The 16,670-nt window shown below is 35.0% G+C and overlaps 1 protein-coding gene across 1 annotated transcript; it reads left to right on the forward strand.

The window, feature by feature from the left end:
* The first annotated feature begins 2,327 nt into the window (after positions 1-2,327).
* mthfs (5,10-methenyltetrahydrofolate synthetase (5-formyltetrahydrofolate cyclo-ligase)) lies at positions 2,328-15,809 on the forward strand. Its single transcript, XM_079438676.1, has 3 exons — positions 2,328-2,606; positions 4,496-4,760; positions 13,442-15,809. The coding sequence occupies exons 1-3, from the start codon at positions 2,496-2,498 to the stop codon at positions 13,687-13,689; spliced, it is 624 nt and encodes a 207-aa protein (XP_079294802.1). The 5' UTR covers positions 2,328-2,495; the 3' UTR covers positions 13,690-15,809.
* The last annotated feature ends 861 nt before the right edge of the window (positions 15,810-16,670 follow it).

The following is a 16,670-nucleotide window of genomic DNA, read 5'->3' on the forward strand; positions in this document are numbered from 1 at the left end:
CCGGTGACGAATCATCGCTTTACATATTCATTCTCATATTTATTTATTTTTATTTTATATATATATATATATATATATACACAGATTAACTTTCTTTTTGGACTGGTTGTTTCCAAAAAAAAATAATAATAAAAAAAATATATATATATATAATATATATTGAATAGACTTATTACGGTACTCTTTTAATTTTTTTTAAGTTACTTTTAGAGTTTTAAAATTACTATTTTGAACAAACCAACTATTATACTGCTGAATGTAGTTTCTATGTGAATTATTATTATTATTATTAATACATTAAATTTATTGCAGGACTAGACATGAACAAAATGTTTTTAAATTTCGTTTGTTAAATTCTAATCCTTCAATGTAACAGTTCATATAAGAAAAAATAAAAAATAAAATTTGTCAGACATGAAGAAGAATCATTAGATGATACATTTAATCCCACAATAGTGACCATAAAAAGGTTTTCATTTATAAAGCTTTAGTGCACTTCCTGCAGATATGGAAAAAATAAAGGGTCTCAATGAAATATGTGCAGTTTCACACGATTAGTGTTTCATAAAACACGTTTACCAAATAAGCCAGGTTTATTTCAGTTAGTCTGATGTATTGTCAGTTGATTTGGTTCAAAATAAGTCTTATTTGGTAAACTTGTTTTATGAAATAGGCCCCAGAGCAGTTTATTTCCTGTTTGCACCTTGCATCAAAGCTCTAAAACGAACGGCTAGTAAAGTATGTTAACATAAATATATGGCAAAGAGTGTTAGTACACATTATCTTTAAGGTGTCTAGTATTAATATATGAATTCCTATACGTTCAGTTTTGTTGAGTGTGGTCATAGAGTGAGTAAACATGGTGGGATAACAGTGAACGTAGGTATACAATATAAAATACAATTGCAGTTTTAGTGAAAATTACACTAAAATGTTGCAATGACAAAATATTGCACTAAAAATTAAAAGTTTAAATGTTACAAAATATTTACAATATTGATGTTGTAATACCGGTAGCACTAATATAAAAATTTGATGTTATATTTTACAAAAAAGTAACAATTTTGAAATGCTTTGATGGTTGTATTTAAAAAAAAAATGTTTTTGTCTTTTATCTCAGTGTTCCTATGATGCATAAGTTATTTTTTATGCATAATAGTAACCCTAGAATGTGATCAAACAGTTTAAAATAGCTGGGCTAAGATATATAACAATTTTTATGACTGCAGAAATATGTGATTTCAGTACTCACCGTATCCCACTAGTCACTATTGTGACTGACCATAAAACACAATTTTTCACACACTTTTCCAAAAAAAAAGTCAAAAAATAATTATTGATTATTTCAAAGGGTTACTAATAACACATCATTTGAATATTTTCATGTCTGGGAAAAATGTGGGATTAAAAGAAGATTTAAGGATCTTTGCCACGATCATTCAAACAACTATTTAGCCATTTGTCAACAATTATTTTTAATTGGGGAAGTCGTGGCCTAATGGTTAGAGAGTCGGCCTTGTAATCCGAAGGTTGCGGGTTTGAGTCTCGGGCCGGCAGGAATTGTAGGTGGGGGGAGTGAATGTCCAGCGCTCTCTCCACCCTCAATACCACGACTGAGGTGCCCTTGAGCAAGGCACCGAACCCCCAACTGCTCCCCGGGCGCCGCAGCATAAATGGCTGCCCACTGCTCCGGGTGTGTGTGTGTTCACTGCTGTGTGTGTGTTCACTGCTGTGTGTGTGCACGTTGGATGGGTTAAATGCAGAGCACGAATTCCGAGTATGGGTCACCATACTTGGCTGAATGTCACTTCACTTAATCAGCTAAAATATAACAACATTTAGAATGATCACTTTCTCTTTTATAAATTTTGTAAAGGTCAGAATACTGTTTTTAGTTTTACAGAAATATATATGAAGTCATATTTTGATTTTTAATGTTCACAAAAATTATTTGAAACAAAGTATTTAACACATTTCAGTAATTTTTAGGACATTTCAGTAATTTTGAAAAACATGCTTTCTAATATTTAATATGCTAACTTGAAAGCAAAAGGCATTTTAGTTGAAATAAGCAAACATTAACTCTAAAAAAACAACAACTTTGTATTATGATTATGTTAATGAAACAAAGTAAGATTTTTTAAGTTAAAATGCTCGCATATTAATAGCAAAAGTTTAAGCAAAATTATGCTTTCATTTATCAGTCACAAAAAAGAGGGCCACTTAAAAATCTTATGTTGAATAAAAAAAAAAGTCAATCGAGTTTGCAACAAATGAGCAAGTTTTCAAAAGACTGTTCCTTTAAGGCTTTTTTACCCTAGCCCCGCCCACTCAGGGCGACTAATCTATCGTGCATTGACAGATCGCACGCACACGTGCAGATTGAACTGTTGTTATCGCTTTCTCACGAGTTAATCATTAACTGAGCTGCTGCAATGATCTCAGAGGTCTGCTTTTAGACTGTTTGCAGTAGATTTGGGCAGCGCAGGTTCATTATGGCAGCTCTGCGTGCAGCAAAACAAGCTTTGAGGAGAGAAATCAAGGGTCGAGTGGCTGCAGTGAGTGATCTGGAGAAACTGAGACAGTCTCGAGTTGTCTCGCAAAAGGTAATTGTTTAATATGTAGTTATTTTATTTTTATTTCTAATTTCACATTGGCTACTCACACATTTCTTTTTAAGATTTTGGATATAATAAAAAAAAAAATTTTGCACATTATTTTAGAGTGTCTTTACATCCTGGTCTCCTGCTTGTCCTTCTATTTTTGCATTTCTGTAAGGCAGGCAATTGTTCAGTAGAGAGTAGAAAATTTTTTAGGCCTGGTTTCACAGACAGGGCTTAGACTAAACCAGGATTAGGCCATAGTTCAGTTAGGACATTTCAGTAATTTTTATAAACATGCTTATAAAAAACATTACTGGGGTGCATCTTGAGACAAAACAAAGGCACTGATATATTTTATAGTCAGTCAGTGCAAGTTTAGCTCAGCTGAAACAGCTCAGATTTACAGTTTAGTCTAGGACTAGGCTTAAACCATGTCTGTGAAACATATAATGTTACAATATAAACAGGAAAAACAATTAACAAATATAAATAAAAATATATTGAAATGGATAAATATTAGTGCTGTCAAATGATTAATCGCATCCAAAATAAGCTTTTGTTTACATAATATATATATATGTGTGTGTACTGTGTATATTTATTATGTATATACATAAACTCACATACAGCATATATTTGGGAAATATTTACATGCATATTTATATTCTTATATTTTAAATTTAATATATTACCATAACATATTTTTTCTTAAATATATACATGCATGCATGTGTTTGTATTTATATATACACATAATAAATATACACAGCACACACACACATATTATGTAAACAAAGTATTATTTTGGATGTGATTAATCGTTTGACAGCACTAATAGATATATAAATAAAAATTATATTTAAATAACAACAGATAAATAATATAATACCTACTGTAATATTATATTAATAGTGCAGTAATGAGTAGGAAAAAATAATGCTACAATACAAACTAAATGTTTTCGATTCAAAATAATATTTATGCATTTTTTATATTTTTGGCAGTATAAATTGTCTTTATACAAGAAACTGTATAGATTCCTCTGAAATTTAAGGATGGGTGTCCCCTGCACAATTATGATATGTGACTCTGGAGCACAAAACCAGTCATAAGTCGCTGAGGTATATTTGTAGCAATAGCCAAAAATACATTGTATGGGTCAAAATTATCCATTTTTCTCTTATGCCAAAAATCATCAGAATATTAAGTAAAGATGTTCCATGAAGATATTTAGTAAATTGCTTACCGCAAATGTATCAACTTCATCTTTGATAAGTAATATGCATTGCTGAGAACTTAATTTGGACAACTCTAAAGGTGATTTTCTCAGTATTTAGATTTTTTTTGCACCCTCAGATTCCAGATTTTCAAATATTGTCCGATATTCAAATATTGTCCTAGTAAACTATACATCAATGGAAAGTTTATTTATTCAGCTTTCAGATGATGTATAAATCTCAATTTAAAAAAAGTGACGCTTAAGCCTGGTTTTGTGGTCCAGGGTCACATATGTAATAGTCTGTGGCATCTAAAAGATTGAAAGCCCGGCTTTAGAGATCATTAACCCTCAAACCACATATACTGATTGTGTGAATGTTCGTACTCTTAATCCCAAAGCGCTTTTCAATTGCAGGTGTGTGGAAAGTGCTTTGGTTATATTTTTACTCCTAATCAGCTAAAAAATATCAATATACTTGTTTCATATTGAGGTGTTTTTGTTTAGTACATTAATTATATTATGTTAATACAGACACGTTATTACATATCCTATATTAAGCAATATACAACTGTAATCGTAATTCTTGCAGTTAAACCGTTCATGTTAATCATGTTACACACAAACTATGAACAATATAATTTGTTTATTAACAACTAGCCAAATGTGCGCCTAGTTGTTCAGGCATCCCAAATACCTGTCCAGCCAGCGCGTCGCTGTCTTCCTGAACATGCATGATGAGGTGCACACAGACGACATCCTCCAGGACATTTTCAAGAGGGGCAAAGTCTGCTTCATTCCCAGATACTTCACCAAGAGCAGTCATATGGACATGTTACGACTCAGAGACGTGGAGGATGTGAAGACGCTGCCCCTTACGTCCTGGAACATCCAGCAGCCAGCAGACGACGACAGCAACAGAGAAGAAGCCCTGGCCACAGGTGAGATTGACAGAAGACAGCATCCTCTTTTTTTTTATTTACATTTTATTACATGTCAAATAAATATTAATAAAGTACTTGTTAAAGGTGCTGTATGTAGGATTGACACTAAGTGGTTGAACTAGGCATTGCAGTCCAAATTCTAAATATTGGAGAGGGTTTTTTTTTACCCGGCCCCTCCTCCTCAGACCGGATGCACACGCAGGTTGCCAGATTGACGACACCAACAGGAACTGACCCCTTTCGTTTGGCAGCTTCCATAACTGAAATGAAATGCGCTGTGTTTTCCGCCAACTGGCAACCCGGGGTGCCGAAATACAATTGGGTTTCACAAACCAAAACAGAGACTGACATTCCAGCCTGGAACACACATTTGCAAAGGAGAATAACTGACTGTAGCATTGTTTTTTTTTTCAGATAAACAAGTATGTTAACTTAGCATGCTTCTTAAATATCTGCAAACATAGTATGGTATTTTTATGCTTTAGTACAGTCAAAAAGCACCTTTAAAAAAACACTTGAAATGCATCTGAATGCTGCACATTTAGCCATATATCGTCTCGGTTATGTATGTAACCCCGGTTCCCTGAAGGGAACGAGACGCTGCGTCGAAGCACAATGTTCCCTCTGGTTGTCTCTAGTTCCTCCAGCTCCTCTGGGACTGGACGCTATGGTACAGGCTTGGCCGAGGCTTCGTCTGTACGGTTTTCCCCGATCGCTCTGCTCCCGGGAGTTCTGGATGGCAACATGGATCTGGCGAACAGGTTGGAGACGGGTTCGCCCTATCTCCTCCTGCATTCCCCAGATCTAGCGCTCTCGCTCGTGGAAGCCCGCGTGTGCGGTTCTTCCCCCTCTGAGTGAGTGCTCGCTGTTGCAGCGCACGTTGCCGAGGCGACGCGCGCATTACGTGTGGAAGTTCTGGCCTCTGAGGGGGCGCAGCTCATAGCTTCCGGTCTCTCAACCGAGGTTGTTGAGACCATCTTCCAATCCAGAGCTACGAGGAAACTGTATGCCCTGAAGTGAAAATATTTCACTTCTTGGTGCGGAGACCGCCACCTTGAACCAGTTAACTGCCCGATTGGTACAGTGCTGGAGTTCCTGCAGGCTCGTTTCTCCGCAGGGGTAACTCACTCCACCCTGAAGGTGAGGGACTGTACGACGTGTCCCTCCGGGGACCTGGCTGTGGTTTTAGAAGCTCTCTGTAACCTCCATTCGAGCCTTTGAAGAGATATTTGATCGCTTTCTCACTTTGAGACTTACTTCCTTTTGGCGATATCTTCTCTTAAGAGAGTGGGGATTTGCAGGCCCTTCATGGCCCCTTCTTATCTCGTCTTTGCCCCTGGTTTGGCCAAAGCGTTTATCTACCCTCGAGCGGGTTATTTCCTAGATCCCCTCTTCTATACCACGGCCTGTCATGCTGCAGGCCTTCAGTCCTCCTCCCTTTCGGGAGCCTGACCAGCGAAAGCATAACTGTGTGTGTCCAGTGCGAGCACTGGACGCATACGTCCACAAAGCTGCCCTGTGGAGAAGGACGGACCAATTGCTAGTTTGCTTCGGTCCTCCTAAGCGGGGTCTGCCTGCTTCTAAGCAGACCCTTAGCAGGTGGATTGTGTATACCATTTCCTTGGCCTATGAATCTTCAGGCATCCCTTCGCCTCTGGGGCTCACCTTTGTTCGGTTCTATCACCTTGATCTTACGGCCACTCCCGGCTCTTCTGTTTCTCGCCCTCGCTGTGCTCCCAGTAATACACACAGGGCAGGTATTTTGGAAGTCTGGTGGCGTGGGCATCTCGTTCCCCTAGCGCTTCGACGCAGCTCGAGTTCCTGGAAGGGAACGTCTCAGTTACGTATGTAACCCTGGTTCCCTGAAGGGAACGAGACGCTGCGTCTCGAGGCCATACTTCCTGTATCCCTGCGAGCGGTTGCTTCATTCCTGGAAGCAATCGCCGGCTCCACCGCACATGCTTATATGCTTTCCGGTCAGTGACGTCACCCGCCTATGATGTCTCGCCCTTCCATTGGACAGGTTACACTCTGGTTCAGAGCGCGGTCACGCTGTGGGCGTTCCCCTAGCGCTTCGACGCAGCTCGAGTTCCTGGAAGGGAAAGTGTGTTTTCTGGTGTTATATTATCCAAAAAAAAAAACTTGTCGTGAAATATGGCTTATCAAAACACAGAGGCTGCAATTTAATTAAAGATACAGTATAAGCTGCAAGATTCAGAGTAAAGCACAATATGGTGATCATTTACATGTGAGCAACTCGTCTCAGATCCACTCAATCTGCAGTAAATGCCACAGTGAATAAGACAGTCATAAATATTGGTATTGATATTGTAATTTTACAGTTATGCTTTAAAATAAAACTGTAGTGTTTCTTAAATACTAGATGTTTCACAATTATTGCAATAGCAATAAAAAACAAATTTCTTATTTTGTTTAATAATAAAAAAATTATCATATTGATTTTTAAATCACAACATTTTTGACCAAACTTTGCAGCCCAACAAACAAGCTTTTCTTAAAAAAAAAAAAGAAAAAAGTTGTATTGTAAAATAAAATTGATCATATTTTTCTTAAATACTACATTTTAGTTAAATATTATAATAGTAATATTTCCTTTTGTTTAATATAAAAAAATATTATTTAGTATTATATATTGATTTATAAATCAACATTTTCAACAAGCTTTAAAAACAAACAAGCGAACAAAAAATGAATTGCAAATCACAGCTGCAATTTTTCACAATTGAAAAATGAAAATCATGAGAAATGATTCCATCAGACTGAATTTTAGTTTACTTGTAATAAAATATACTAAATAAATTCTGATGCACATTCACAGAGCTCTTAGCTAATATAATTAATAATAATATTATATAATTATTAGTATTATTATTATAATGTGAGAAGAGGTTATGCTGGTATTAGGAGATGTGGAAAAAGGAAATATTGTACCATTAGAGGGTGCTCTCGTTCCACAGTTACATTTGGTTTCATATTCACTTACAGTGCATTCAAGTTTTGTTGTTTTATATTGCTTTGAATCTTTAGATTGCATCTATACATTAACATTACGATATTTTCAGTTTGTTACTGCACTATTGCAATTTGTGGTTGAATATTTGCACTTTTCCAAGACACTGCATTGCAGTCTCGAATGACTGTACACTAGCAGTACGGACTACAGATCGCAGCGCCACCTAGTTTTACTGTAATCATAAGATATTCTCTCTAAATGCATCATGCATCTAACATGAAATAAGTTAGCAACACATTGTACTTCTATTATTTATGGATTATTAAATTAATGCAGGATAGTATGGAAACTTTAGTTAAAGAATGCAAGACACAACTTGATTTTATCCATCAGAAATTGTGAAAAGTGGGTGTTAACTGAAGCAAGTCAGAGGTTGGAGGTGGTTTATGTGTTCCTTTGCGATAATATTTTCCAATAAATCATGCACAATAAGACCAGAAATGTGTATTAAGAAAAAAAAAAATGCATGAGCAGGGTCTTTTTCTCCATTATTGTGTAATTTAGTAATTGACAAAGTGTTTACTGTTAAACTTTTGTTATACTGCCTGAGTCATGAACTTACCATCATATTTAATATATTCCCCACATTAATTTGCAGTAAGTGAATTATGACTCATAAATCATGCCATTGCCTGCATACAGCTAGTATTTATGGGTTTTGTGACCGTGGGTTATCAAAGATGTGCTTTTCATCTAATCGTCCTAATTTACCATCATTTATTTCATCTCTATTATTTATCATCAGGCTAATTATAGCTATAAATAAACCATACATTCTAGCAGAATGGCTTGCTTTCTAAAGCAAATAGGAAAGAAATCAGCCATCTGACTGTGTCCGTGTGGTGCAGAATATAAACTAGGCAGGTGTTACAGGACAGCAGACCAAAGCCTCCCGCCCCTGTGGAGTAAGTAATAACTCAGAGATTAAAGTCTGTGTTTTAGACCCAGATTTGATGGGGTGTTTGTGTATATGTGCATTAAAGAGAGAGGAGCGGATGAAATATACAGCCGTTCAGGAGAGAGGGAAGGAAAGACAGAAATGAGGGCTGATATGTGAACCGCGCCGAACTGTTCCGGTGTGAGAGAGGAAGGTGGCTGTTTTTATGCATTTTGTTCCCGCAGAGTGAAACTACCACCATGAGCTCAGGACGTCCTGCAGTTTTCTCTCGCCTGTAGAGATGTTTGCCTTTAAAGTCAACATGAACTAAAAGTTTCAAGTTATTTGCTTTCTAAATAGAGATTTCTGGTTTTATTGTGGACGATTCAGTGCACGCAGGATTTAAAATGTTGGTATTTTAAAGCTTTCATTAATATGTAATAACTTGTTTCACCTCTGAAACAACTTTTCTTTATATAATAGAGTTATTTTAGTATTATTGATATGAATTACATTATGAATTTTAGTCATTTTGTTGTGTTTTTGTCATTTTACTTTTATTTTTTATTTATTAGTTTTAGTTTTATTTTCATATATAAGTTATTTCAGTATCATTGGTATGGTTTATGATAATGTTAATTTGAGTTTATTTATATATTGTTTTCACTTTAATTTGAAAGTTTTAGTCATTTCATTGTGTTTAAATGGCTTAAGTATTTTTAGTTATAATATAAAATCTATAATATAGGTGTTATTTTAGTATCACCGATACACTATTATAATTTTTGTTAATACTTAGATATTTTATTTTTATGTTTTCTGTTTTCAGTTTATTAGGCTTAGTTTATTTAATTTGAGCTATTTTGTACATAATACAGTGCTATTTCACTTTTGTTTTGTATTTTTGTCATTTTTAGTTTTTTTTTTTAGTTTTTTTATCTATTTATTTTAATTGAAGTTTGTTATTTTAGTACTTCAACATAAATTAAATGTTTATTTTTTTTTTTAAACAGTTTGTCCTAGTTTATGATAGTAACCCTGATATAATATAAATTTTATAATGTCTATTTAGATATTGTTTTAGGTTATTATGATAATTTTGGTGGTTGACATGATTGAAGTAGTAAAATGGACATTGACTTTAACAACTGTTGCCAACAAGAAGAAATAAAAGAAGGCCGTGACTAGATGAAATCGTTTGTGTTTGAAGGAGGGACAAGCTTTGAATCGGTGTGCTGGACAATCTTTGCATGCTTGTATTGGCAGTACATCACTGTGACACTAAGTGCTAACAAGACTGAATGGTTTGAATCCAGCGACTTGAACTTCATTCACACCAACATTCATCTGTTGGTGTGTCTGACTGAGGTGCTCCGATAGCATTTAATCCTGCAATAACACTCCATTCCTCACTGTCTTCCCTTAAGGTCAAACCGTGCCGCTTGTAAATCAACAAGTTTTTATATGATTCCAACAAACATTTGAACTTAATGAACTGTGCCGTCTGGATGGAATGACTCATATTTCCGGCTGCAGTATGAAAAGCATCATCTCATAGGCGCAGCTGTTAGTAGTGTATATGCCTAACCATACATGAAATGAGTCTCTGACAAATACAGCTGTTTTAGTGAATTGAAAATGTTTAATCCTTTTTTTAAGTACTCTTATGCCTACCAAAGCTGCATTTATTTGATCAAAATACTGTAAAAACAATAATATCGTGAAATATTATTATACAATTTACTGTTTTCTATGTGAATATATTGTAAAATGTAATTTATTTCTGTGATCAAAGCTGAATTTTCAGCATCATTACAGTCTTCAGTGTCACATGATCTTTCAGAAATCATACTAATATGCTGATTTGCTGCTCAAGAAACATTTCTGATTATTATCAATGTTGAAAACAGTTGTGCCGCTTCATAGTTTTGTGGAAACCCTAATACGTTTTTTTTTTTTCCGGATTCTTTGTTCAAAAGAGCGGCTTTATTGGAAATATAACTTTGTGATAAATGTATCGGTATTGACCTATTTTTAATGTATCCTTGCAGAATAAGTGCTATTTTAAAAATGTATATTTTTTTTATTTAATTCTCACACACATATATTACAGTAGAAATCTCAATTTGTCTCCCTCTTTTCACATTTTAGCAGCATTATATGACTGAGGTTTTGTCATCGAAACAAATTAAAACAATCATAAAAGGGTGCTTTTCATCTACAGTAAAAAAAAGAATCCATCAGCACAAGCCTGTGTTTCTTCAAATCCTTTTTTTGCTTCACCTCTTACACCAGAGAATTGTGAACTGGGATCGGCAGATAAATAGATGAGATGAAGAGATGAGACGGGAGAAGATTTTTTTTGAAATCCTGCAAAGGACTGATGCACTTTCAGATTGAAACCTTGAGCAATTTGGAGACAAAATGATGATTTGAGATCTTGGACAGTCTCAGAAGGCCTGAGAAAGACGTTCTACAGAAATTATGAAAGTAAAAGATCTGAAATTGCTTGAGTAGGACGTTAAATACGAGTAGTCTTGTTTATAGACTCATTAATAACAAAATTGTATTTTGAAGTATACGGTTGAAGCTCTCTGAGACTATGCTGTCATCTTACTGCCTTGTGTTTTTTATTTAAAGCAACTCCTTATGATTTTCCATCACAGTTGTGTCATGTTGAAAAATGTGTATGTAATACTCCTGTTCTGTGTAGATGCATTATTAATGAATGTTGAAGACAGGCTTGTTAGAACACAGCCGACAGTGAAATATTAAACAAGCGGTGCAGGAACAGGCTGTGATTGTGGGACGTTCACACCATTGAAATCAATATTTAATGGACTCGTAACACAGATTTCATGAAAACCAATGAACGTACATTTATAGTTTGTCTTGAAAATCTGCAAATTTGTAAGGCCTTTTATAAGCAATGGGCCTCATTCATGAACATAAACTGAACGTAAATCCATTTGTGCATAAATTGAAATCCAATTTGCATACAATGCATTTACAAAAATGCAGAAAATCATTATTCATGAACGAGGCCCAACAGGCTCATTAGGAATGTAGTGTGTTTGTTGGCTACAACAGCGGAATGTAAATGCTTGTTTGTAAACTGTCACATTGAACTTAATGTAACAATTTATGTTTAGTTTAACAGTTAATGCAGAAATGTGTTTTATGAGGCTCATTGTGTAAATTTAATACGTTGTGTTTATTTGTTTCTCTTCGCGAGCAGAAAGTAAATCCATTTGTACATAAATTGCTGAATGCATTTCAGTATGATAGTATACATACTAATGGATTTACGAATGAGATGCACAGAAATTGGTTCTACTTGCGTTTCACCAAACAGGTTTATGAAGTTTACCTAGAGGTGTGTTCTAGTCATGTTTCTTGTAGCCCAAATTGTGAACTTAAATTGTAGAGTGTTTGTTCCTTGCCATTTTCTGTTATTATTTGTGAAATTTACTAGCAATTCTAAATAAGGAATTTGAATTTTATTAAAAAGGCATCTTTACACAGTCTGCTCAAAACTCAATGCTGCATAAAAGCCAGACTAAATTATGCCTGGTCAGCCCCTAGTATCAAAGTATACTGTTGTAATTGCGTAAATGCATTTATGCCACCTCTGAGCAGCATTAAACGGTCTGTGCAGACACCACCACTTCAGAAGCGCTTCTGTGCCATCTTTGCAGTTTACATCTGGCAAAAGTAAATATTACACCAATTCTGCAGTGCTATAATCCATTCGTAAATATTTGCATTAAATTTCAAAGTTTGCATTCTAATGGGTTTACCCATGATTTGTACACAATTAGTTCTGCTTGTTTCATGAATGCAGCCCAGAGTGATTTTGTTTGTTGGCTGCATGAGCATAAATCTGTTCACAAGTGCACTGTTGCTCTAAACATTTTGCATACAAATGGGTTTACAAACAGCAGAATTTGTTTCTGATCTCACATCATGAGACTCACTGGAAAAAATAATAATAATTCTAGAAATTGCTCAGTAAATTTCACAAACGGATATGAAGAAATGACTATGAATTACACATTAAATTTTAGCTTAGAGTTTTTAAGAGTCTTTTCCTTGTAAAAAAATCCAATATTTTTTTTTCTATTTACAACATTGAAAAATTATGTTTTTGAAGTTTGAAAATAGAAGGTTTGTTAGCTATGTATGGACTGCAAAACAAACCACCTTCTTCCTCTAAGAAATTGAGTTTAGACTAATGACTAGCTCAGCATTAAATTATATTAGTTTCAGCATATTTTGCAGTATATTTACTGCCACATTCCTGTGTTAATCAGCTAACCTTCAAATCTATTTTGTGTAATTCTTATAATTAGCCACTAATTAGCTAGTTGTCATTGCTTTACATGTCTACAGCTATCATCTGAAAGAAGCTACTGTAATTTGTGTAAAGACATGCACTGATTATATCCGTCAATTAGAAAGCATGCATGATGCATATTTTCCATTATAAATAGCCAGAATATTTTTTTCAGAAAACTTTTTTTTTTTTTTTGTAAGCACAGAGATGCTTTGCATTTCTAGCTCTTAAATGTGAGTCTGTATTGCCTGAAATCCACTCAGTGGTTTCATTTCAAAGCATGTTTGGCTTCCCCGCACATTTTTTGGTTCTTAAGGCCTGAAAATTGACTCTTTTGTGCTGTAATGGTGTAATTTGAGCTCCAAAAGCAAATCTGCATAATCCACATAATCTTATTTAATTACTGTCTTTCCTTTCTAATTTTGTTACAGGAGGACTAGATCTGATCCTCATGCCTGGTTTGGGATTTGATAAGGAGGGGAATCGGCTTGGCAGAGGAAAGGGTTTCTACGACACGTATCTGGAGCGCTGTAGGACGCACCCGAAGGGAAAGCCGTACACCATCGCCTTGGCTTTCAAAGAGCAGCTGTGTGCTGAAGTCCCAGTGGGTGAACATGATATTCTTATTGATGAAGTCCTCTATGAAGACGAGGAGTCAACTGCTCCAGTCAGACCTTGATTTCAGTGCTGCTCAAAGTCATTTGAATTCAAATGATTCCTGCGATACTGATCCCGTTTCTGAATGAAATGCATTAAATCTCTTTGGATGCAATCCATATTCTCAAATCAAATAATGTCTGGGGACTCCTTTCAGACATGAGTTTCTGTATCAGCATAAGAATTACCAAACACTCTCTACCAAAAGGCTAAAAATGCAGTCTGTCCTCACATTAAAGAGAAATTTGGCCTTTATTTAGTCACTCATGTTGTATTAAATGCTCTGTTATTTTTTCTGTGAAACACAAGGGGATTATTTTGAAGAATCTACTGCTCATGAGCTATACTGCTCATTTCTATAGAGGAACAATTCGTTGTGACCATGTCTGTCACCATTAAAGTGCTCTTTATTACATGTGCACTATATTCATAGTCTTCTGATGTCATTCTATAACTCGTGAGGAGCAGACTGAATAATAAAAAGTCATTATTCACTGAAAAATCCTGAACAATTTGATTATTCACTACATATTTATGATTTGGCATGGCCTTGTTTGGTTACAGCATGTGTAAAAATGACCATGACCGTGTTTTCAAACTCAAATTATTATTTGAATTTTGATAAAGTAACGTTATTAGTAATAACTTTCATTTCAGTATGTTCCTCAGTCAGGCTTCTGAAGACTTCTGTGGTACATTTTTTTTTTGTTTTCATTGTCTTTTTTTGAGTTTGAAATCTGTGTTCCACAGAAAATTGGCAGATACAGGATGGAAATTACATGAGTGTGAATGAATAATGACAGAATTTGCATTTTGGGTAAAGATTGCTTCAAAATGATCTTCTGTACTTGATTCTACTTTATTTTGTCCTGCTTCAACTTGAAATATTATATTATAGGCTTATCCTCAAATTTAAACACTATTATCAATTAGTTATACATATATATGTGCATGTAGACAAAAAAATGTGCCTATACTTTAATATATTTTTCTTCAGCAAGGATACAGAAAATTGATCAAAAGTGGCAGTAAAAAGTTACAAAAGATTTCTATTGTAAATAAATGCTGTTCTTTGGATCTTGATATTCGTCAAAGAATTGCATTGGTGCATACTAGACTATTTTAAATAGAAGTTTTTACTCTTTTCTTGTTTGCATTTGGATAGAATTTGTTAGAAACTGCATTTGACATGCTTCATTGCCTCATTAAGCGGCAGAAGCGTTGAGATTTGCCCTGGTGGTCTTTATTGACAAACAGCATGTGAATTAAGACAGGCATAATGAGCAGTCTGTCATAGGCTCTGCCACAATGACTCTCTATCGTCCTCCTGCTTTCTCCATTATGTCTCTGTGTTGACCTAATTGCAGTGAACATCTCTGTGATGTGTCTATTTTTTATGGCACTTTGTGACATAAAAAAAACAAAAAAAAACATATACAGTTCAGTTCAGCTGAATAAAATTTTGGCTTGTGGCATTTCATTCATTATAAATCTACATTTTGACTGTGCTTCTATAAAATATATTCAGGAGACTCATGCCTCTAAGCTCTGAGATGGAGAATGAGGTGGAAAGCAAACACTCCCACAACTGTATTGAGCGAAGATGAGAGGTTATAATTGCTATGAGACAACACAGTAATGTAGACGAGCCCTTCTTAGTTTAATCAATACAGTGGAATCAGACGCAGCAGTAAAGAACAAAGTACAAGATAAATGCAGTTCCACAGAGCAGTTCTGCACGACAACTGCAGGAACAAGTATTGTGCCTGATTTTGTCCTTTTCAGATGATGAAAGAGGTCGAAATAGGAGAAAATCATGGGGTGCACTTACATAAATGACTTGTTCTGCTCTCAGTGAGTTCATAAAACAGAGCTAAGTGCAGACTGATGCTGCTTCGTGTAAAACAATATTTATTAAATCAAGCTCTGATTGTTTTGTGTTTCAAAAACAAACTCAATTTTCTGTCTGCTTTGTCCATTATGTATTGCTGCCTTGCAGGTAGCCTGTGTGTATCTACCAAATACATAGGCTATATTCATAATAGAATATGCACTAAAGTTTGGGGTATGATTTTGTAGAACGTAATTAATACTTCTATTCAGGAAGGATGCATTAAAACAATAAAAGTGACGTGATTTTGCTGTTCTTTTGAACATTTAAACGATCCTGAAAAAAATGTATCATGTGGTTTCCACAAAAATATGAAGCAGCACAACTCTTTTCAACATTGATAATAATAAGCAATGTTTCTTGAGCAGTAAATCAGTATATTAGAATGATTTCTGAAGGATCATGTGACACTGAAGACTGTAATGATGCTGAAAATTCAGCATTGCATCACAGGGATAAATTACATTTTAAAATATATTCAAATAGAAAACAGTTATTTTAATTTGTGATGATATTTAACAATATTACTCAAACTATTTTTGATCCAATAAATGCAGCCTTGGTCAGCGTAAGAAATTTCTTTCAAAATCATCCAAAAACTTACAGACTGCAAACCGTAGTGTATAAATTTTATACCATTTTATATAAAATGCATGTGCATCAGATTTGATCATTTTATCATTTATTAAGGCATGCTGTGATGAATCATGCACAAAACTTGGAACATTCGTTAAGAAGAGTGAGTTGGGTCACTTGTACATTATTGTACATCCATATATTCATATCTATAAATGAGGCCTCAGGCTTCTCAAAGCAGAAAAACAGCTGAATTCAGCATTGACCTTATGGCTAACTGGTCAGGAAGGGACAGAAATAACGAAACTCTTCGGGTGAACATTTGCGTAATACTTTCTTATTCTGAATGTCTGCCATTTGCAAAGAAATCCCAGTAGACGTGATGATTAAAATAAAGCTGCTCTTTGCCCGATATATGAGGACGCTTTCATTACACAGCCGAAGGTTTTCTCGTCCAGCACTGTGTTTATCTTCTCAAACTGCCTCCTGCTTAATCAAAAACAGTAGGTTCCATGGAATGATTAATTGGAGGGAAA

Source organism: Barbus barbus (assembly GCF_936440315.1).
Source record: "Barbus barbus genome assembly, chromosome: 2".
Lineage (NCBI taxonomy): Eukaryota > Metazoa > Chordata > Actinopteri > Cypriniformes > Cyprinidae > Barbus > Barbus barbus.

What these genes read in the sequence shown, in the direction of transcription:
- mthfs (XM_079438676.1), top strand. Translation starts at nt 2,496, where the DNA reads ATGGCAGCTCTGCGTGCAGCAAAACAAGCTTTGAGGAGAGAAATCAAG. An exon ending in CTCGAGTTGTCTCGCAAAAG is followed by an intron (nt 2,607 to 4,495) that starts GTAATTGTTTAA and finishes ATGTGCGCCTAG; the next exon opens with TTGTTCAGGCATCCCAAATA. An exon ending in AGAAGAAGCCCTGGCCACAG is followed by an intron (nt 4,761 to 13,441) that starts GTGAGATTGACA and finishes ATTTTGTTACAG; the next exon opens with GAGGACTAGATCTGATCCTC.